General features: G+C 40.2%; 1 protein-coding gene across 2 annotated transcripts; it reads right to left on the bottom strand.

The window, feature by feature from the left end:
• Positions 1–13,439: 13,439 nt before the first annotated feature.
• LOC124138645 (superoxide dismutase [Cu-Zn]-like) lies at positions 13,440–25,053 on the bottom strand. 2 transcript variants are annotated; one of them, XM_046505383.2, is made up of 6 exons: positions 24,908–25,053; positions 22,201–22,364; positions 20,979–21,058; positions 19,941–20,125; positions 17,094–17,211; positions 13,440–13,675 (listed from the first exon to the last, which is right to left on the bottom strand). In XM_046505383.2, the coding sequence occupies exons 2-6, from the start codon at positions 22,334–22,336 to the stop codon at positions 13,547–13,549; spliced, it is 648 nt and encodes a 215-aa protein (XP_046361339.2). In that variant the 5' UTR covers positions 22,337–22,364; positions 24,908–25,053; the 3' UTR covers positions 13,440–13,546. The 2 variants fall into 2 exon arrangements, with proteins under 2 accessions (XP_046361339.2, XP_046361340.2); XM_046505384.2 differs by having other exon boundaries at positions 22,201–22,394; positions 24,908–25,028.
• Between the last annotated feature and the right edge of the window lie 44 nt (positions 25,054–25,097).

Below are 25,097 nucleotides of genomic sequence, written 5' to 3'. Positions count from 1 at the left end.
ATTCAACAGTTTACTTAAACAAGCCAAGGGTGTGGGACATAAACTTAATGTCAGTGTTGATTTTGTTGATATTTCTGTGCTGCTGGACGGTACTTAAATGACTCAGTTTTTCAAGGAGAGGCTATCTGAACGACCACTGCATCGAGTTGATGTGCAGTGTGTTGAGAAGATCAGCAGCCCTGCAGAGTTCTTCGCTTGAATGAAGTCGGCTGGCTTGAAAAGTGAAACACGAGGCTTTCTGTTTGCTGCTCAGGACCAGTCACTTCCAATTCGAAACCGTCAATGTCTAATTTTGGATCAAAATGTAAATATGATATGTAGATTATGCAATGAATTCAATGAGACTGTCCAACATATTGTCAGTGGATGCCCCGCTTTGGCACAGACACAGTATCTTAAGCGACATGATGGAATGGCTCGATCATTTTATTACCGTCCTCGCAAAGCTTGTGGTTTTGACACAGAGGTACATCCATGGTACGACCCAGAATATGTAGAGGGCGTCATGGGAAATGATAAATACACAATTCTTTGGAATAGGCCCGTAAACAGCCTCAGACGTATCGAGGCCAACAAACCTGATCTTTCCTTTTTGATAAATCCAATGAAATAATTTATATCCAATTTTTTTTTATTGAAGTTTCTGTCCCTTTTGACACTAATGTGATTGACATGATTGAGGAAAAACATGGCAAATATGCGGACCTCGCTTTCGAAATGTCACGCTTGCATCCCAAGTACCAAGTTGTCCGACTCCCCATTGTTCTTGGTGCCTTAGGTTTGGTGCCTCCCAATCTGTTGACTGACATTGGGAGAGTACCCGGGTTTGCTGCCAGAATACAGCCCTTCTGACAATCTGGGTAATGCAGAAGGCTGCAGTGTTGGGGAATCTTCACATTCTCCGAAAAGTTCTTGGTGGGTTTGACTAGGCAGCGCTTCCTGGGAGAAGTCCCATTCGCTGTCTGGGCTGCGTGTAGAGGGGGCAAGGGCCCTGAGCGGATGATGAGCCTAACCAGCCTGACTGTGAAAGGATCACCCAAACCCTCTTTGCTGCATTATCTATAAATAATAATAATGATAACTCCATTTACAATGCGCCAAAGTCTATTCACCTAGTGAATGCTCATGGCACTACAGTGTTATTATCCCGATCAATGGATCAGTGTACACTCGTTTTTCATTCGGATATCCCCGTGGACTATACAACCCAAACTGTCGGTAATGCGCTATGTGATGTGCATCATAACGTTTCAGCTTGCATGCCAAGAAAACGGATTGATTGGCATGAATCAAATGTTATCTAGTCAGCCTTCAAAAAGACTTTGTTTCAATTTGGGAATATTTTATTTTCAAAAACTATTATTATTGTCCAAAATGAAATGCAACCTATAAAATATATAATGGCTTACAATATACATCAAATCTTCGAAAGCACCACTCCACGTTGACGTTTCTGATGGTAGGCATCTATAGCATCAGCTGCTGATAATGGAAATGGTGTAAAGCTATTCCTGAAGTAGATTGAATCTCGTCGTCGCTTCTGGACGTGACTGTGGTTACAAAATCGCTTTTTGTTGAAAAAGAATTCCTCTGGTGATGTACGAGGTGATTGCAACATAATTCCTAGACATAAAACAAATGTTTAACTTGGCAATCGTAAAAGTCTGGGTTAAATAACGCAAATGTGTGGGGTGGTTGTGTGTGTGTGTGTGCGTGCGTACGTGCGTGCGTGCGTGCGTGCGTGCGTGCGTGTGTGTTCGGAGGGAGGGTCTGTTTCTGTGTGTGAGTGAGGGGAAGAGTGCGTGTAAATGTGTTCCATTGTATCCTTAATGTCGGAGGGGCGATCGGGTAGCCTAAAGGTTAAAGCGTTCGCTCGTCACGCCGAAGACCCGGGTTCGATTCCCGACATGGGTAAAATGTGTGAAGCCCATTTCTGGTGTTCCCCGCCGTGATATTGCTTGAATATTGCTTAAAGCGGCGTAAAACCATACTCACTCACTCACTCACTCAATGTCGGACCGTCAGATATACCACCCAACTATTGATGGTTGTATTGAGACATTACTTTTTAAAACACCCACAAGGCAACAATTTATGCAGTTGTTTACTTAAGTTCATTTTACCTTTAAGTATATCGGGTACCCTACAGTGCCAGTGAAATATAGAGTAGTAGTTGCATGAAAACATATTAAAGTATTTAGTCTTATTCAGCTCCAATCTTGACACTGCTTGTCGTCGAGGCGACTAATGGGTGGTCGGGCTCGCTGACTTGGTTGATGCATGTCATCGTATCCAAGTTGCATGGACCGATGGTCATGATGTCAATCACAGATTTGTCTGGTCCAGTTCGATTATTGACAGTTTCCGTTATATAGCTGGAATATTGCTGAGTGAGGCGTTAAACAACAAAAAATAACCAAACAATCTTGACATTTAGGATATCCCAATAACGGGTTAATTAGTACATCTGAACATGAATCGGGTAGTTAAGGACAAAGAAGGAGAATATTTCCCAATGTTCTTGACTCTTCCCAAAGCAGTTTCTTTTCGGTTGGGACGCTCGAGAATGCAGGAATATTATATAGGCATCTTTTCATGTAGGATTAAAAAGAACGATTATTTCAGCCATGACAAACAGGATTCAAAGAATCGTCTTCCTAATATGTTGACTATTTTATGGGCTGAATCAAAGTTAATTTCTTTTTTGCGTACGAGTATGGTACTTTTGTTTGTTTGTTTAATGTTTGACGCTGCACTCAGCAATATTCCAGCTATATGACGGCGGTCTGTAAATAATCCAGTCTGGACCAGACAATCTAGTGATGGACGTCATGAGCATCGATCCACGCTATTTGGATACGATGACATGGATCAACCAAGTCAGCGAGCCTGAGCACCCAATCCCATTAGTCGCATTTTACGTCAAGCATAGTCACCTTTTACGTCAAGCTTAGTCACCTTTTACGGCAAGCATGGGTTGCTGAAGACCTATTCTAACCAGGATCCTCACGGATCGAATCCCGGTTCGCTCCGTTTATATTTTACTAAAGTGGTCAACGTCTGGGAACTGAATCACTTCCGGCTTTCCTTCCACGTTAGGCTGACACGCCGTGATGTAAATGGAATACTGTTAAAAGCGTCGTCAACTCACTCACTCAACTCCTAATACTAATCTTGAAAATAATAAATAAATGAATTTGAGTAATCATCATCATAATCAAATATTTGAGCCAGAGTCTTTGAATCAAACTGTTTGCATGGAGCCAGATTTGATTATTTGACTACTGTGGCTAATATTGAAAATAATAATGAATTTGGGTAATCATCATCATAATCAAATATTTGAGCCAGAGTCTTTGAATCAAACTGCTTGCATGGAGCCAGATTTGATTATTTGACTACTGCGGCTAATATTGAAAATAATAATGAATTTGAGTTATCATCATCATAATCAAATATTTGAGCCAGAGTCTTTGAATCAAACTGCTTGCATGGAGCCAGATTTGATTATTTGACTACTGTGGCTAATATTGAAAATAATAATGAATTTGAGTAATCATCATCATAATCAAATATTTGAGCCAGAGTCTTTGAATCAAACCGCTTGCATGGAGCCAGATTTGATTATTTGACTACTGCGGCTAATATTGAAAATAATAATGAATTTGAGTTATCATCATCATAATCAAATATTTGAGCCAGAGTCTTTGAATCAAACTGCTTGCATGGAGCCAGATTTGATTATTTGACTACTGTGGCTAATATTGAAAATAATAATGAATTTGAGTAATCATCATCATAATCAAATATTTGAGCCAGAGTCTTTGAATCAAACTGCTTTCATGGAGCCAGATTTGATTATTTGACTACAGTGGCTCAAGTAGCATCAGTTCTTACGCAATTCCCTTCCAAATCACATTTCATCTCCAAAGAGATTTACTGAGAGGTAAAGTCTGTCAAAACGCCATCATGCCTGCATGACAAATTGACTGTGAGGCAATGAAAACCTCCGCCGAGTGTATCCATTAAAATCAGGGCGAAGCAATCTATCCACAACTCTTGTTCCATAAATCAATACGAGGGATACGAGTGTCGACAGATTATGTTCCAGTATACCTCAATGAATTATGGTGGGCATAAAGTTAACCTCGCTTAGGGCAACCGGATCGACATTTAAACTGACAGCGCATACCGTAAATTATCGCTGTCAATAACCATAACTTTAATCTCAGTCATCAGTGAAGGTAAAGCATGTTGCCATACCAATAGTCTTTCATCGAAGTTTCATGGCTTTCCTTCGGCTTTGGACGCCCCTTCGAATAACGAGAGCATCGTATCCTGGGCTAGATTATCCTAGATTAGCTTTCATCTTTACAACGATGACGTGTTAGTTTTCTTTCACACAAAAGGCCATGGAAATCTATTCCATAAGCTTTCTGTATTTAGATGCAAGGTACTTAAGACATAAAACAACAAGAAGTAAAGTGTGTCGGTTCACCAGCACTAGATCACCATCTGTCAGACTCTGATTTGGGTTTTCAAGGCAAAAAGGACCTTTAGGTAACCCTGCACCTTTCGTGTGAGTGAGTGAGTGCGTTGGATTTAACGCCGCTTTTAACAGTGTTCCAGTTATATCGCGGCGTGTCAACTTAATCTGGGAGAAAAGCCCGATGTGATGCAGGTCTCAGACGTTTACCACTTCGGTGAAACCCACGAGTATGGGTATGGTGCTAACAAACCTAGAAACATAATCGTATTCGAACCAACAATCACAGGTTTCTGGCGTGGCCAAGGGACGCAACACTGCCCAGCGCACCCTGCACATTTCACCCTGCATACCTACTAACAGTTGTATTGTTTTATGTTGAAACATACTTACGAAGAAGGGAACCCTTTAATAAAGATAACGGCAAAAGTACCACTCGGGCCACTTGAAATTCCGGGTTAGAATTGATCTTCAGTAGCTCATTCTTGTCAAGAGGAGACTTAAGTAATCGGGTAGTCAAAGTCGATGACTTGGTTGATGCATGTCATAGTGTCATGTGACATCGATATTCATGATGTCAATCACTGGATTGTCTGGACCAGACACGATTATTTTAAGACCGACGCGATACAGGTTGGATGTTGGTGAGTGGAGAGTTAAGCAGGAAACAAAAACACCACCCTTACTTGTGAATTTATGCTTCTCCGTTCTGATTTAATTGATTGGGTGGTCCAGCTCGGGTGGTTATGTGCCATCCTGTCCAGCCGTTATATCACTTATTTGTCTGGAACACGCTCGATTATTTATTGGTCGCAGTAATGTATCCGGAATTTTTCGAACATATATGTAGGACTTTTTTCACCATGAAACGTTCAGGCCCCGATGCAGCTGAAATACTGTTGACAGCAGCTCTGGTCGCACTCACCAATATGGAGACACTTCAGTGTTCCTGGAAAATCCAAAGGGGCGAGACCCGTGAAGATTCCGGGGTATAATAGGTCTTCAGCATCCCATGCTTGCGGTAAAAGGCGACTAACGGGATCGGGTGGTCAGGCTTGCTGACTTGGTTGAAGCATGTCATCGATCCCAATTGCGTGGATCGATGCTCATGATATTCATCACTCGATTGTCAGGTCCAGACTCGATTATTTACAGACCGCCGTCATGTAGCTGTAATATTGCTGAGTGCGGCGTTAAACAACTAATCAACCAACCAACCAACCAATGGGGCGAAAGCAGATAACAGGTTCCAGCAAGTGTTAAATGTGAGGGTTGTGTGTTCAGTTATGTTGACCCTGGCCCAAACCCTGATCGGCGGAGTTACATGACATTGTACATGATGCCCATTCAAATAATGTCACCAATTACATATTATGAAATTTCGCAGGAACCAACGATTAACATTTTGACAAGATCGAATAAATAACCAATAACTGTTTACAAGAACAATACTGAAGATATCCGCCATAATTAATTTTGCTTCTCGTCTCAGTTGTGGACAAGCTAGCTCATCTTACTCTGAAAACGCTAATGAAATTTGTCATTGTCACTTTATATATCAGACTGCCGAGACTCAAGTAATCAAGGTGTCATTTCGAGACGCCAAATATTACAAAGAGATTAATGGTGAACATCATTAACAGTAAATGGCATCTTTTAAAAGTAAATTTATATTCGATGCTTTTTTCGTTTTTTTGTTGTTTAACTCCGCACTGTCATCACTGATATCATATATCTTCGCAACTGGGATACGACGACATGCATCAACGAATCAACGATCGCGACTCTTACGACAAGCATAGGATGCTGAAGACCAATTCTAAGCTCGATCTTCGCGATGCATTCAGTGTTAGGAATGTCCCATTATAACGGTCAGGTATATGATGAGCAAATCACATTACTATCGCTAATGACCTCCAGACGGGTCATTGTGTAATGATGAAAGGCGTGTACCCTCCTGGTCAAGTTTGGTGTCATTGCAATCAGGCGACTCCTGGGAAGAGAATAACTACGCGTCTATCTTTGGAACTGAAACCAAGACCCCTAATGAAGTTCCCATCGAACTTATTGACCGCTCGCTGTGGCAACAAGGGAAAGGAAATGAATTTCACATTTTGAAACAATATCTACACATATTATTCACGGTTCTCCATATCTTCCTTACCCTGGCTTCGGCCTCGGAAAACAAATATCAGTTCATTGCTTCATAAAATAAATTCAACCTGTTACATTTTCCATAAGCAATGTAACAACATGTTAGTAACTGAATCGAAACATGTGTCTGAAAGAGCGCCTAGACTCAGATCAAATAAACACCCGGGCACGTTTGTTTCAGGGCAGTAAACGCCAATTATATTTATCCTCCAGTTAACATAACATTATGAATATGGATCGAACTATTGCACCCCAAATGTCCACAGCTCGATGGTGGCAATAAACCGATGTTGTACTGCACTAATGGCAGTCGTGCAATATCGATGTCATCGATAGACGTTAGCAAATGAAGAACGTTGTATTAATCAGTTACATTTGTGGCGGGTGCTACTGGTGAAGTATGCCTATATCCCTGGTATCATCACTATTTGATAGTGATACTTAAACACATACTCATAATATAGCCAGAATCGTACAATCGACTCGGCCTTTAGCAGTGTCTTCTTATGAACATGGAAAGTGTTTTCTCTCTTTTATTAATAATAAGGTGAGGTGAAATGGGATTATTGCACTTATAAAGCGGCGTGTGTGTGTGTGTGTGTGTGTGTGTGTGTGTCTGTGTCTGTCTATGCGTGTGTGTGCGTGTGTGTGAGGCAGCTTGTACTAGTCCGGACTCAAGCCGATAGTGCTAGCCCACTGCTCAGTTTAACATGAATACCCCACTCAGACACAGTATATTGACTCCGAGCCGATCAGTCCTTGTTTTAGACCCTTAATGGAGAGCGCCAGACAGGGTAACAACAAGTACAATATTTTAACGTCGTTTGTTATGACGCGCCCGGGGATCGAACCTCCAACATTAAAATATGGTACTTGTTGTTACCCTGTCTGGCGCTCGGTATTAAGGGGCTAAAACAAGGACTGGTCGGCTCGGAGTCAGTATACTGTGTCTGAGTGGGGTATTCATGTTAAACTGCGGAGAGCTAGCACTATAAATCGGCATCAGTCCGGACTAGTACAAGCAGCCACACACACACACATACACACGTGCATGCACGTCGCTGTATAAGTGCAACAATCTTGGACGCGACGTTAAACCAAATTTCACCACACCTCACTATGATTGTCTAAAGGTTTTTGTCGCCTTGTTGCAGTGTTTAAGTTGGTTGTTGTTTTCATTGTCTGGTAAGTGTCAGCAAGCCTAAAGAAAGTATGCAACGTTGTAAAATGTGAACGGTTCAGAATGCTATGTTGAATGTTGACGAACTGATCCCACCTGTCTAGCGTTCATTCCTTGGCCGTCCTCTGTCAGTAGTTGCAAAATTGATCGGAACATGTCCAATGTTGGGTAGGATGTTGTCTGTTTATCAAACGCCGCACTCAGCGATATTCCAGCTCTATGACGGCTGTCTGTAAATAAGTCTGGGCCAGACAATCCAATCATGCTCATCGATCCACGCAATTGGGATACGATGATATGCAATCATCCAAGTCACCGAGCCTGATCCTTGGATCACCCGATCCATTTGGTCGCATCTTACGACAAACGTACATGTTGACTACGGGGGAGCTTATTTCTGAGCCGGGGTCCTCACCGGAAGGGGACTGATCTGATTCGTGATGATGTGGGGGTTACATTTATTTTGTTCAAGATCCTTTCTCATTAAACTTTATGAATTAGAAACTTTAATCCTTTGCTGTCAATAAACAGTCAATGTTTGTTTGCCTTTTAACGCCACACACAACAATATATAACACCAGTGCTCTGATTTTGGGTGGATGTGGCTAAGGGCAAAACTGGCTGGGAATGTCGTGAAAGGAGATCTGTCGTTAATGTAATGTCAAAATTGTCTTCACCAACCCTTTTTTGTCGTAAGGGGCGACTAAGGGGATCGGGTGGTGAAACTCACTGTAGATTGATGTTCATGTTCAATCACTGGAATGTCTGGCCCAAACTCTATTATTATTATTGACAGAGCGCCGTCAGACAGCTGCTATATAAGTAAGAACAGCGTTAAACAGAAACACGAAAAACACATCTTCTCAATGTAGTGCACCCAATCAAAGTTGCAAGTGAAGATTGGTATTTGTTTTCTACTGTCTTGTTTTGCATCACACAGTGTAGTATTATTTCTTTGAAGTGAAAAAACCACCATATTTCTATTTTTCCGAAACTATGCTAAATAAAAAGTAACACTCAACCTCATCCGTTAGTACGCATCACTGGCCATCTTGGGATATGCTCCAAAAAAATCACCTCTTTCCCATTGGTGTTCCCTGCCGAATGAATAGATAGTGTATAAGGCGCTGCGCTGAGTTCTGGTTCGTTGTATTTTCTCTGTGTGTCAATGTTATAGGGTATAGAGACTGTTTATTGTCTCTATCACATATTATAAATCTGTGATTAGCCGACAGATTTCTAATCTGGTAATGATTTTCAGTTTTATATGATCTGACCACACGAGCCACGAGTCATAAATGCCATGATTTGCGGTTTGTTTTCTACAAACATACAGAACTAAATATTTGATCTTGAACTTTTATCAATCGAGGCCTAGGCTTTCAAATATCAGCGTCAAATCACCATGGTTCTTCGACCAAACTCCGTTCTGTCGCCGACGTGAACGTTTTTCAGGATGCCAGAACGACGAAGCATCCAGTTGGTGCCACCTTGTCTTATTATTAGCCTGTTTTTCTCAAATATTGGACGTAAAAGCTATCGATGAGATAATATTTTATGACTCGGAGAAGCAAAATAATAATGTCTGGAGTTCATAAAAAACTTTTTTTGGTTACATTTTGTTTACTTTGTCAATTTCATGCAAATAACGTCTTATAGCCAGCCTATGTATAGGCAATGTTGAGAATCAATCTGACTACCCTTTCTTTAATTTTTTTGCTGTCATGTTTGTCTTTTTATAAGTATGACTGTTGAAATATGTAGGCGAGTGTAGAAAGTGAATGTACAATGCAATATCATTATGTCATAATTGAGTGAGTGAGTATGGTTTTACGCCGCTTTTAGCAATATTCCAGAAATATCACGGCGAAGGACACGAGAAATGGGCTTCACACATTGTACCGGTGTGGAGAATTCAACCCGGGTCTTCGGCGTGACGAGCGAACCACCGCAGCTCATGTCACAAATAGGGGGAGGTCAAATATATTCGAGTTATAAATAGTCCAACCTCGTCTCGAAACCCTGGGGACCAGAAAAATTGTTCGACTTGTCCGGGTTCGATAGTATTTAAAACAGGGTCATGCGAGTCCCAGAAAATCGACAAATACCCACATTAGGTTCGACACGTACGGGTTACAATAGTGAAAACATAGTTTACCGGGACTAGACTGTGAGTTCCACACTTATTTGAGTACATTGTGTGGATAAGGATTTTATAAGAACAATACAGTTGTATCATTTTAAACGGAGTATCGTGATAGTGGTGTTCAAGTTTCTGTGAACATAATACATGGATACCTCCAACCTGGGTATAACGAGTGAAGACCACTTGTGGCGTCCAACTTGAAAGTTCAACACCAACGTTCCTTTGTGCTGATAGACTCCACAAGATGATCACCATATTACCTCTCTCTCACTGCTACCATAAAGATGGCAATGTTAGAGCAAGATAGAGATATTTAAGATGGCGATACTAGTATCTGAGCAAGAGTGGCAGAGAGAGAGGGAGAGAGAGAGACACACACAGAGAGACAGAGAGAGAGAGAGAGATGCTTGAGCAAGAGAGGGAGGAAGAAGATTGAGGTCTTAGGGTAAGAAAGGGAGCGAGAGGCTGACTTAGCCAAGAGAGCTGATTTTACTTCCGCTTCTTCCTGATTACCCGCATACAGTCAGCGGTGAGAGCAGATTTACTGGAAAAGTCGCCAGGGTTTGATGACATACAAACACATCCAGCCTTTGCAGACGGTCACATCGACCAAGGCGCTGGATTTTACACTGAAGAATCGCGTACCTTTTTCGTGCCAGGATCGGCTTGACCTTGCTTCGAAGCAATGAATATCATTGATAATATGATAATTGGCATGTTATCTGTGACATATATACCCGTGCTTGTGAGGTTTTATTGAGTTAGGATTCCCTTAACTCACTTTGAAGGCATCCGAAAAGACAGAAATGATTCATTTGTGAACAACCTGAAACTGATTGGTATTCCAGTTAACATAGTCTCGGGTAAGGTTAAGGCCAAGAACAGATGAAATCCTTTAGCAATGACCTGAACTTGTTATCCCCCGCCCAACCAAGTTGGCGGGGCATATAGAAACGGGCTCCCCCCGTCCGTCCGTCACGTCTTTTTCTGGAGCATAACTCAAACGTTCAATATTTTTTCATGAAACTTTGCAGGTCTGTCAGGTACATGCCGAACTGGTGCCTTTTGCTATTTAGAAATTTTTATTTTTTACGTTTCCATGGCAACAAGATGGACTTAGGTTCTGTGAGGGTAGGGTTCGTTTCCGGTTGGTTGGTTTGTTGTTTAACGCCGCACTCAGCAATATTCCAGCTATATGACGGCGGACTAAATAATCGAGTCTGGACCAGACAATCCAGTGATTGACATTATGAGCATCGATCCACGCAATTGGGATCGATGACATGCATCAACCAAGTCAGCGAGCCTGAGCACCCGATCCCGTTTGTCGCCTTTTACGACAAGCAGAGTCGCCTTTTACAGCAGGCATGGGTTGCTGAAGACCTATTCTACCCCGGATCTTCACGCGTCTGGGTTCGTTTCCGGAGCATAACTCATAAACCGTTCAATATGTTTTCATGATACTTTGCATGTCTGTCAGGTACATGCTGAACTGGTGCCTTTTACTATTTAGAAATGTTAGAAATTTATATTGTTTTTTTTTTCCATGGCAACAAGTTGAACTTTTAGAAATTAATGAATTCTTCTTTTAAATGCCAAAAACATTCAACTTGATACCCATTTAACCTGTTTAAGGAATCTTAAAAGTCATAATAAAGTTTCTTTGTGTGCCTACATTTTGTGTTTGAGGTATCTCCCATAGTAGGGGAAACTGTGCATGCCTTCTACCAAGTTGTCAGTATGTGCCTCAATAATGGTTGAGGGTAACTTTCGTTTCATGACGTCATTATCAAATCTATCATCCCTACTTCTGCATTGATTATGACAGAGATGAGTGTGCGATAAGATGGCATATTTCTCTATGAAACTTTTTACAGTGTTCAGCACATGTTGATATGAAGACTTTTGTGCTGTAGAGTTTTAACATTCACATTTATAATATTGTCTTGTTTGGTTTTTTCACTTTTGCATATCACATGGTGTGACCATATTGTTAAAAAGTCACAACATAAAATGTGTGTGGCACTCGTGGCAACCTACTTCCTCGCAGTGAGTGCCGGTAACATGTCTTGTAAAAATTTTTTCTTTCTCCCACCCTAATGAATGACTGGATTTGTCAGTTTGTACTTCCATCATGTTTTTGTGTGGAGAAGATGTCATTTTTTCTTGAGCTTCATAGAAATTGTGTTTTGCTGCATTTTATTTTGTTTCTTCAGGATATTTTTGCATTTTCATCAAGTAGATGCTCCCCTGCTGCCTTTTACACCTGACACAATTTTGAATATTTTCAAATGTATTTGTTTGTGTGATCAAATTTCACTATTGTTAACATAATATACACTTCATTTGCTGGGCAGGAGACTTGGCCACGTTAGTGGCAAACTCTTCTTTTTTTAACAATTTCTATGACAAGTTCCACCTCGGTTAAAAAAGGTTAGGGTTTGTTTCGATTTAATTATGTCATTAATTCTGCAACAGAGGCGGGGGATATAGCCACGTTAGTGGCAAACTCTTGTTGAAAATATGTTTTCTTTTGATCAGTCTGTATGAAACCAACCTGTTTGAACAGCCTAAACTGTACCGATGATTTGTTAAACATTCAATTTTAAGTGGGAACGGGTGGCCCAGTCGTTCGATGACCTGACATTAGTTGGGCAAACTTGCATCCTTTACGCGTACGAGAAGCACCATATCCGTGCTCGTGGGTTTCACCAACGTAATAGACGTCTAAGACTTGCATCTTTCCGTGCCTTCCCACACGTCAAGCTTAACCGAAAGCGGTGTTTAACAAAAACTCACTCACACAAATGGCGACCAGTTTAAGGTTGGGATAACCCCCCTCTACCAATAACAATACTAGGAGAAATGTTGTTCTACTGACAAACGATAAGGTCGTCATTGCTAAATAATGTTAGTGTTCGAATATTCGTCTATTACCTTGCTAGACCAAAATGCAAGAGAACCCGGTGGCAGAGTGGGTTAGATCACTGAATTTGTGTGCTGGCGATTAGGGGCCGCACTATGGCAGCGCGGTTTTGAATCCCGGATGGGACTCAACCCCAAAAAGTACTAGAACTTGTACTTTACTAAGAAATTGATATCCCAAATATAACATTTGTTACGTTGGGTCGACAGAACACGCGAATGTCGATTTCACCCTTAATAGATTAATATGGCACATGCTCGTCATATCGACTGTTCTTTCAATTGTTTTTCAGTGTCCCTCAAAGAAGATCAATTTATTTGTAAATATTGAGAAACGCACCTTCATCAGTAAGTATTTACTCCGAAACGTTGTGTTCTTCATCCATACATTTCTCTAACTCATGTGTATCACTTCGAAATGCCTTTCAAAGACTTCAGTGTCCCTTAGTAGTGATAAGCATTGTAAATGATAAAAACGCTTCTACCATTCCGAGTAGGTAATACACATTTGATGTTCCGAAGAAATGACGAAATCAAAACACATCAAATCAAACAACAATTATTTTTTTATCATTTTTAGTTTCTATTCATATTTGAAGCCTTGTTCAGATCAGTGAATAGAGTGGATGTACAACCACTGAATTTGACATTCATTTTACATCTCGTTCCAGAGAGAACCGTCATTTGCGCTGATCACACAGCAGGCCAGTCTAGCACCGGCATTACCGTTCTCGAGACTGGCGGAGTTGTTTCCCCTGCCAAGGTCATCCTCTCCTGCGTGCACCTGGAACAATAACGGTAAACCAACTCGAAATCAACAAATTAAATACCACAGATATACCAGTTGATACCACTGACCCAAAGAGCGCTAGCCCTATCTTTTTTCTGCACCATGTCGGGGCGGTCGGGTAGCCTAGTGGTTAAAGCGTTCGCTCGTCACGCCGAAGACCCGGGTTCGATTCCCGACATGGGTACAATGTGTGAAGCCCATTTCACCATCACGCTGGATATGATATTGCTGGAATATTGCTAAAAGCGGCGTAAAACCATACTCACTCACTCTGCACAATGTCTGTGGAGCATATGAATGTTATGAAACCAAAGCCAATCTTAAACAGTCTAGCCAGCTCAATAAAATGTCCCATAGACTTTATGTTGGTCTAGCTCTGCGCATGAAGTAAAAGCTGACTGACACTTTAGTCAGTTTTACACAAAGCGATTTTATCTCAACCACTGTCTCAACTCCTGTATCTGTTCTATTGTCTTTGTGTCAGGGAATGTCATATTCGATTTGAGTGAGTGAGTGAGTGAGTATGGTTTTACGCCGCTTTAATCAATATTCCAGCAATATCACGGCGGGGGACACCAGAAATGGGCTTCACACATTGAACGCATGTCGGGAATCGAACCCGGGTCTTCGTCTTCGGCGAATATTCGATTTGAAGAAGTCCCCTTCTCATAGATAGATGTTAAAATAAGAATGGTCACATTTTGGTCGAAAGTTTTATCTGGAATTGTAGTAAACTGCCCCACATGTTTACATGCTTCTGTATACAGATACAAACCCCAGTGAGACCATCTTCAACATATATTGGCAACCCTGGAACACGAGTGTTACAAATTTATCTAAATGTTCAACATCTTCGCACTTGACAATAAGCTTGAATCATATTTATTAAATATTCCCTTCCTTTTAGCTCTTTCCACATCCTGTCACCGCTTGCCAATTAAAACGGGAAAGTGGAATAACACTCCAACAGGTGATCGTACTTGTAAATTGTGTTCAGTGAAAACTGTTGGTGATGAATACCGTAATATTTGTAAATGTACATAATTTAACAGTGTTTGTAAAGTGTATATCCCATTTAAATATGGCAACCAGCCAAATATGCTAAAGTTCATAGAATTGTTAACTCCAAAACAAATTCTGTCCAGAAGAAACTTTGTAAACATACTGATATCATCATGAAAGCTGTGCAAGCTCCTGGGTAATCCTCTGCCCGTCTCACTATGCTATCTTTGTTTGTACCTCATATGCTCAGGGGGCGGTCGGGTAGCCTAGTGGTTAAAGCGTTAGCTCGTCACGCCGAAGACCCGGGTTCGATTCCCGACATGGGTACAATGTGTGAAGCCCATTTCTGGTGTCCCCCGCCGTGATATTGCTGGAATATTGCTAAAAGCGGCGTAAAACCTCATTCACTCACTCATATGCTCAGGTCCTCGGCCTGACTCTTACAAAATTCTGTTCTGTTCTGATTCCGTACTTAACGCTTACGAGACACCAGCAATCAACTCTGCCTAACAGGTGCGTATACAGTCTTTAGCATGATGTCAGGAACATCTATATAATACCTGCCAGAGTTTTAATCACAGCAGAGTTTTCAGCTCGTAAACCTTCAAACAATCTCCAGCGACTTAAAGGGTGGTGGAAATCCTGCTGGGGAACCGGGACCGGGATTTATTGTAAGTCACTATGGTTCCTGGTATGGTGGCCTAACTTTGGTTGTTGATGATCTATTGTCAGATTAATCCTCTATGTACATTGTGTTGTGTAAGAGTCGCATATGTTCTCATAATTTTACAAGTAAAACTGACATCATGCGTTATTATATTGTCCTTCGGCGAAGCGCTTTTTCACGTTATAATATTAACATGTGTGACTTACCTGGAGAAAAGGGACCTGATGGGTGCTGGGATATAATTGTGCTGTGACGTTATAAAGACGTTTGACGCCAGCATATCTCGTATTGCGTGCGGACTTACAAAAATATCTTATTCTTCTGTGGTTATTTCGTTATGTAAAAAACACGTTATTTCAAAACCTTTAAGCACACATGTCTACCATTAATCATACATTATACCTCAAATCTGCAATTATAACATAAACAGTTATATTTCGAAATATGAGTCCAAATTTTTGATGTCATGCATCACTGTAATAAATATGAACTGAAGCTTTCGAATTGTATTTTTGTGTTCCTAAGATACTGTAGATTGAAAATATAGCGAGATGTGATTTTGAGCCATAAGGTCCCTTGTCGCATAGTGGGTCCCTTATATTCTGTTGGGTCACTTATTTATATTATAAGCTTTTGAATTGTATTTTTGTGTTCCTAAGATACTGCAGATTGAAAATGTAGTGAGAACCATAAGGTCCCTTGTCTCATAGTGGGTCACTTATGTTATACTTGGTCACTTATTTATGTTATATTAAAAGCTTTTGAATTGTGTTTTTGTGGTCCTGAAATACTGTAGATCGAAAATTTAGTGAGACTTAAGGTCCCTTGTCTCATAGTGGGTCACTTATATCATATTAGGGTGTTGAAGCTACAAAGTGTTGCCGACGTGAAGGAATTGACGGACTCGGATTCCGGGTAAACTGCCAGGCAAAAAGTATACACCCATGTTTGATGGAGGCTAAAACAACCACCAAATAATAAGTATTATTATAATTATTGTTTGGACCTTATATTGACCGCATACGCCTCATGTCAGGAATATTCTGGAAATATCATGTCGGTCTTGATAAACAGCAAACAAACAGACTGAACAAAGTTTCACTCCGTCGGGAGCATCATGACACACCAGCAGTCAAGCTGTGGTCAAATCGTGTCATCCTGGGCAACGTCAGGGTGCAGCATGGCTTAAGGAAAGATGGGAGTTACTTTATAACAAACTGGTCATCTCAAGCCGGCTCCATCCTCGATTATCCAGAGTATTATATCTCCATTCCATTATTCTATAAGCAGGGATCTTTTGAATGTCATTTCTGAAGTTTTATTCATCCTTAACATGTTTGCCGGAAGCTTTCTTGATTACAAATGAAATAAGAGGCGTCTGACCTACAGAAAGACTACCTCAAATTTCAAACACACAAGGTTTACCTTCAATTATACCGCTGGTGGGCTAATCCGAAAGGAGGATTTCATTATGTCATGATAAAATGGATTATGTCTTACGCTTCTGTGATAAATGATAACCGCATGGTTAACATAAAGTGGAATCCATTTTGCCAACTAGACTGGCATGTTTTATCCAGTTTGGATACTATTAGAGACAATAGCGGTACCTATCAAAAAAGGTATACTCAGTGAAATGTCATCTCCGGGAACAAATTGCATTGAACATTATTCTCAACCAATAAGATCGCAGCACACACTCCCATTCAATTTAAAAATTAAAAAATAACCTGGTTTGCATACCACAATAGCCCTTCCCAGGATGCTCTGGTTGCCATCAAGGCTGGCAAGGGGATCTGTGAACGATGTCACCAGCTGGCCGTCTTTTGGAACGTCAATGTTGCCGAAGTCTCCAACATGTCTGAACCAACAAAAGGAGCAATACAATTGAATATTGCAGAATAGTTATTATTATTCAGTTCATTTGTTGGTACAGAGAGAGTGATCTTCACAGATGACCCACCTTGGCACGTTAATGAGTGAACTTATTTTCTGTTCTTCTCGCTGTGCATTATAAGTGTATGCTGCTGCTGCTGGTGATGATGATGATGATGATCATCATCATCATCATCATCATTGATTACAAAAACTTTTATCATCATCATCATCATTGATTACACAAACTTTATCATCATCATCATCATCATCATCATCATCATCATCATCATCATCATCATCATGTGTTACCCAAACTGTGATATCAAGTTGTCCAATTTACTTTTCTTTGCTATCATTCTATAGCTGAAAAACGACGCGACGTCAAAGTTTTAACTCACTAATTCATTCACTAATCTAGCCAAAGAGTTCCGGCTTCTATTGTTCTATCCTGAAGATACACGCGACTTTGATAACATTTTAATGTCGATTTTGGTAATATTCATGTTCAAGCAACATCACGGTGGATATCATTAATAGGCTTCACGCACTGGCACCATATTGGGAATCGGGGGACTTATTAAAGGTTGTTTGATCATGGTTATGTACAGCGTTCCAGGCCTGTGAAAAGCTTTCATAAAGTTTAAATGTAGACTTGTACCATATGTCTTCGTGTTCGTTCCTGTCAACACTTGACTTGTCTTTGCATGTGTTTGGACCGTTGCCACCAGTGGAACAGGAAACGCTCACCTTTTCGCAAACACCTTGTATCATCAGTATTTGATAGTGATCATAAACACATGCTCATGATTTTGTTGGAATCGTACAATGGACTCTCATGGATATGGACATATAGCTGTACAGATACGAAATGCCTCACATTTAATTGTTACTAGAGAAAATGAACGAATGCACTAGTTTCGTTTATGTTAATACCACTTGATGGCAGTTAATTCCGTTTATACAAAATGTGAAGTAATAAACGTGTGTTACTTATTGGACCGTATGCTGTTTAGAATGCATTAAAGTAAGCTTCCCAGTAATTATCGTCATTATCGTCATCTGAACAATAAAAAATAAATAAATAAATAAATATCGTCACTATATTCTTCTCTGTAACGTTTGTAACGTATGTTGCAGGATAAAGTCAGACATGTAATAGTATTAAATGATTATATACTTTAACAGTCTCAAGTCACTGCACAATTGGTATTAAATTATTATTAATAGCATAAATGGTTGGATGTAAGACTCCCGTGGACGACTGATGCCGTCTTAAAATAACAAGATTATCAACTCGTATAGTTTGCAGCTGTTGCGGCGAAACATTTAAGGCAATACTTTCTAATAAGATGTCAATTCATTTGTTATTTCCAAGATAACTGATCTTGCATTCCTGTGACTGACATTTGGTTTCTGAAGGATCATATCTTTAATTTGTTAAGCACCAGTGCCATTTTTTGAAATGTCACTTGGTGACAGTCTAATGCCGTTTGTACAATATTAGTAGCGTCATACGACTCTTGTTCAGAAGTTGTTTGATCAAGGTTCCAACATTCAAGGCCTCAGTAAAGCTTTCGAAAAGTTTTATGGTACACATTTGGAGGGTATTTCCAAATTTGACGTTTCAGTGACTAAAAATGATGTCCGATGCAATTCCATAGTTTGACTTGTGCCTTATGTTCCCATGCTTTTTCAGGTGAACAATTGACTTGACTTTGAATGTGTTTGTGACGGGTTCCACTTGTGGGTCAGGATACGCTCACCTTTTCGCGAACACCTGGTATCATTACTATTTGATAGTGATTCATAAATACTTGCTCATGATAGAGTCGGAATCGTACAATCGTCTCTGCAAAGATGTCTATTGGATATGGAAAGGTTTTTGTCCCCTTTGCATGTGACCGTATATTGTGTTGGTTCCTATTCCAACTGTGACATGATACAAGGACGTAAAGACTTGATGTATGAGAGAGTCAGCTGTTTCCAGTATATAAAACACAGCAAACAATAAATGTAATTTCCATCAGATATTCAGAATGCACTGTAATGTGCTTTCAGTAATTATTGTTAATTATATTCATCATATTTTATTGTTGGAGTATATAGTCATTTATGTAATCAATTTAGATGCATTGTGTACTGTGACGGTCTCAAGTTACTGCACCTGTGACATGAATTTATTATCAGTCACATGAATGTATTTACATGGACCGTCTGAACTTACCATGATGATCAAGTAGTGTATTTTGCAGCTGCAGCGAAGCATTTTAGGATAGTACTTTTTATGAAAATTCATATAGATTTGATGTTTCAAAGATTTCGTTGCAGTGCAAACAAATATAATATTGTGTATATAATATCGTGCATTCTTATAATTGACATTTTTTTTCGGAAGGTTCATGTAAATAAATACTTTAAGTTATATGTAAGCATCTTGTAACCTAATTAAAATGTTCATTAGCAACGAAACATGAAAGTTTGTAAAGAAATTAGATGCATGTTGATTGGACACATGCAATACATATTAGTCAATTCAAGGTGTAACAGAGTTGCGACACTTTGCCGCGCCAGGACCCGGTCGTGGGGGGTTTGAATCCCAAAGTCACGTCGATGGTAATCCTTGATTTGTGACTACTAGTCGTTGGGGTTTCATCCCCCATTAAGCTGACATATACACTCATTCTTTCAACAAAGAGGTTATGCCAACGTCACCTGGTACCGTCTTCAGGTGCCCCGTGGTTGACGTTGAAGGGGCTGTAGTGTCCACCGGCACTAGTGCAGCCGTCAGTCAGGTTGCCGTAGGTTTGCACGTGGAAGCCGTGCTTGGTGACGTCGTCGGTTGGAGGGAATCCAGATATGTTGACCTTGATTTCTATTGGCCTTTTTCTACCACATAACTGTGACACCACAAGAGGAGATTGTCAAGCTTATGTCTTATGCCAAGGGATATTTGAACTGCATACATGGACAATAATATAACAGTATAGTAGTACCTTAGGATCATGTTACGCAATAGAACAGTTATCTGATGGACTGAATGGAGTTTCCAGCCACATCCGTAGCTATAGACATAGCTATACTTAAAATCATTTGGCAGAACCATCGATTGCCGGATTTGTAAAGCATATGAACCGCCAACTCTGCGTCAACATATATTTTCCAAATCCTTACTTGTTTCTAATCAAAGGGGTCACGTTATTTGAAGCACTTCGCGAAGTGTGACCAGTTCAATTACAATATAGATCTGCACTATCGATCTGATCGTCTTGACTGGGCGCCGCCATTTTGTTTGAGGCAAATGCAAGTGATATGATACCTCTTATTTATACATTTTAAAGCGCTCTGTTCCAAATTAAATAAGGGGTATCTACTCTACAAATTTAGAATACAGTAAGTTTATTTCCTAAATATATGAGATGATAAAGGATGCACTGAAGTATCCAAGTGATCATAAAAGAAATATCTAAGTGATGATTAAGGATGTAATGAAATATCCAAGTGATGATAAAGGATGTTATGACATATCCAAGTGATGATAAAGGATTCATGAAATATCAATTGGTGATAAAGGATATAAAGAAATAATCCAAGTGATGATAAAGGATGTAATGACATATCCAAGTGATGACAAAGGATTCATGAAATATCAATTGGTGATAAAGGATATAAAGAAATAATCCAAATGATGATAAAGGATGTAATGACATATCCAAGTGATGATAAAGGATGTAATGAAGCAGTTCTACTCACATTCATCTCCTTGAAGTCCACCCTGCCGGACAGGTTAACCTTGGCCGAAGGATCGGGGGACAGAATACAAGACGCATACTCTGTAACAAGTGAAGAATAGGTTGATTACATGTTTGACCTGACACGATACTTTCCTCATATTTCATCATGTTTAGCACCTAGTGTATGCTGTTTGTAGAAGAATACCTCCAATGTTCGTACCTCTGAATGCCACTATTTTGATCATTGAATCTCAGGTTTTGTTTGACTTCAACAGCAAATAAAACATGGAATTTACCTTTGACAATTACATTTCTGAATAGATCGGACAATGACATTGGAAATAATGTTACTGTAAGTACTCACTGAGGAATTAGACGTTCACTGAGAAAAAAAGTATCGTGCATTCTTCTAACTTAATTAGTAAAAGCGGTCAGAAGGTTAGTAAACAGTGAATTTACTATCCTGTCTGGTAGAATGCACGCGGCAGCGGTAGATAGAAGGATATCATAGTTCAGATTCCGCGCCAAGACTCACTTCCGCCTTGATCAGTGTCACCCTCGCCATTTGGTTATGAGTCAGAGAGTTCGATAAATGTACACTGGATTTCTTGTGAATAAGGAAATCCTCGCATTGATATACAACATTCAAAGGCATTAGTAAAGCTTTGAAAAGTTTTGATGGAATACATGTGGAGGACATTTTTAATTTGACGCATCTCTGACTTAAATAATGTCTATTGTGACTTGTATCATTTGTTATGTTCTCATGTTTTTCAGTTGAACAAATTGTTTGGCTTTGCCTGTGTTTCTGACGCGTGCCACCGGGAGGACAGGATACGCTTCCCTTTTTGCGAACACTTACACATATATTGTCATCACTAATTGATTGTGATTTATTAACAGGTCCTTATGATGAATTCGGAATCGTAGCAATTACGGAAAGTGTTTTGTATCGAATACTGTAAGGGAAATTCTCGCGATCACGAATTCTCGCATTATTGGCAAATGTTTTGTTTCCAAAGGACGAGATCGCGAGAATGCGAGATCGCGAGAATGTCCCTTGCAGCATTCCATAGATTTGTTTCTTTTATTTAACCATTGACTATCCCGCATAGATTTGAATATGAACAACCCGCCATGCAATAACTAGGATATTGCTTACTGCGTTGACCAAAAAAACCACTATTGATCACTCAACTTATATCTTAACATGTAGGTGTCAACGTATTTTGCAGACTTACTTATAGTTACGCAGTCTTTGAACAGATATTCGAAGATGTTGACGTGGCCAGGTTGAGTTATTCCTTCTTCTTGGTTTAGTCTTTCGTGGAGAAATGCCAGGTGAAGGCTCTGGAAGAAGGCTTGCCACAGATTCATCTCGGACAGTCCCTTTAAGAGTGCGGTCCTGTTGATGGTTAACAGAGAACTATATGATCTGGAATGCGTAAACCCACTGTGCTCACATACCCATGAGAGGAGGCGATCACTACACGGCTGGCCGCTTTAAAAGCTTATAGTAAGTTTAGCCTTAAGATTAGACTACATTCTATCATATTTATATATAAATGGCGCCATTTTAACATTAACATATAAACAGAAAAATATAAATAATAGCATTGTTAAAAGGAGTTATTAAAAAGAGTTTCTGCATCTAGGTGTTTTGTACGTAATCGACGAGGAAAAATATAGTTCGGATGTTCGATATAATTTCTGAGATACAATGAGTGAGTATGGTTTACGCCGCTTTTAGCAATATTCCAGCAATATCATGGCGGGAGACATCAGAAATGGGCTTCACACATTGTACCTATGTCGGGAATCGAACCCGGGTCTTCGGCGTGACGAGCGAAAGCTTTAACCACTGGTTATAAACTACCCCACCGCTGCACTATGATACAAAATACGATCAACTTAAGATAAGGTTGCTTTGTTCAAGGGGCAGATGATTTTACCAGTGACTATGCTTTTGACATCTGGCGTCAATCAGGTAGGTCCGAGGACTGTGATATGGAGGAGTAGGTCAGATGAATCCATATTGTGTCAAATATATTGAACAATATATCAAACTCTTTCATGTTTTAGATAAGAATGAAATTAGGCCGACATACGGAGCAGTGTTTTATCCTTCATTAAATAAAATCTTTTTTTTTTTTTTATTCATGAAATAAAGTACCTATATGTATATAGCCGAGTCCGCAATCGTGCAAAGGACAGTAGACAAAGCCTAGTCCAGTTTGTGCTTGCATTTTTATGATCTTGGTTGGGACAAATTAAAGTCCGTATAATTGTGGGAAAATGAAAAGATAGGAATGTATCATTTTTAACCCCTGATAAGGTCATTCAGATGAGTGGGCTAGCACTATAAAGTCCGGACTAGTAAAAGCAGCCACACACACACACGTGCATGCACGTCGCTATAAAGGTTAATTAATCTTGAACTGGGCGTTTAACTCCATTTCACCTTCACCCGATCACCTCATCTTCAACAATGAAAATACTCTTTTGTGTGTAATACTGTGCATTCTCGCTTACTCGCACAATATAAATCCACGACTTTGTGGGTAAACCCGAGAGTGAGAAATCGCAGGAATTTGGCCAAATATCGCGTTCTCGCATTCTCGCACTTTGGGCTTTTTAAGCTGGTTTCGAAAAGTCGGGATCGCGAAAATGCGAGAACGCGAGAACGCAAACTGTCCCTTACATTATTCCATAACTTCTTGACATGTACCCACAGAATTAAGAAAAGTTCAACTATTCACATGTTGTCATTGACAGGTGAGGTGAGTTGAAATGGGGTTTAACGTCGAGTCCAAGATTATTGCACTTATATAGCGGCATGCATGCACGTGTGTGTGGCTGCTTGTACTAGTCCGGACTTTATAGTGCTAGCCCACTGAGATACCATGCCGCAGTTTAACATGAATACCCCACTCAGACACAGTATACAGACTCTGAGCCGACCAGTTCTTGTTTAAGCCCCTTAATGCCGAGCGCCTGACAGGGTAACAACAAGTACCATCCTTTAACGTCTTTTGGTATGACGCGGTCGGGGATCGAACCCCGGACCTTCCGCTCTCCGGGCGGACGCTCTACCACTAGACCACACACACGTGCGTGCACGTCACTGTATAAGTGCAATAATCTTGGACGCGACGTTGAACCCCATTTCACCTCACCTCACACATCCCATGTACAAACAAAGATAAAAGTCAGACAAACAAACACAAAAGATAATAATTTTAAAGGCCGGCAGAACTATTCTCATATAGTATTTTTATAGAAAGTATTCATATACACAGTATGCAAACAACAGCCTGTTCTGCATCACCTGACAAAAAGCACTCATTCGGTTACCCGTGAGTGAATATGAATTAAGCCTATATATTGACGAATATTCTATTTTATTTTTTTTAATCTTTTCTCTGTGACCAGCCATAAGTACGCAAACGAAGTCCAATAAAACGTAATAACTGATTGCCATGACCGTTGAGAAAGTACGTGCACATGTCGGTATATATTATATTTTGTATACAGTTTTTGTTTATTTGATTTTTACTCTGTAGTTGGCAATATTCCAACTTGATCAAGGCGGTCTGAACCTAACTGAATAGAGGGGATTAGATGGTAAGGCAAGACAGTTGTGACGACAGTAGTTATACGTTAGGATGGTTTCTATATTGGCAACGGGTGTTAGGGCAAGGGCGTCCAACATATTTCTGTGATAGCGTATTTAAAAAATGAGTGAGTGAGATCACTGACGTTTATCATCTGGTCGCTTCATGGATTCGCACCCACGATCACAGATGTCTGACAACCCTCTGCAAACATTGTGGCACCTTACATGAATCGAACCCAACGTGTCTCCACCATGTGGTCGGAATTACTGCTTGCAAAAGGAACACCAAGCCATGCTATTACTCCCATCTATGGTCACACATGCTCACTCACCTTCGAGAACAGTACGTCGACACAAATGAAACACGAAGCTGGATCCTCTTCTAAAGAATATGAGATGTTTTAATCAATTGTCTGAAATCTGTCTCGTCCTGGTCTGAAGCGGAGGTGTGTCATCCGTGTATATAACAGTTCCGTACAAAAATTGTACGCGTGTGCAAAACCATCTGTTGCCATTCATGAC

This window comes from Haliotis rufescens, unplaced genomic scaffold (genome assembly GCF_023055435.1).
Source record: "Haliotis rufescens isolate VD_foot unplaced genomic scaffold, xgHalRufe1.0.p SCAF_17, whole genome shotgun sequence".
Lineage (NCBI taxonomy): Eukaryota > Metazoa > Mollusca > Gastropoda > Lepetellida > Haliotidae > Haliotis > Haliotis rufescens.
Note: the sequence above shows the minus strand (reverse complement) of the source record. Positions and strands in the feature narration are given on the sequence as shown.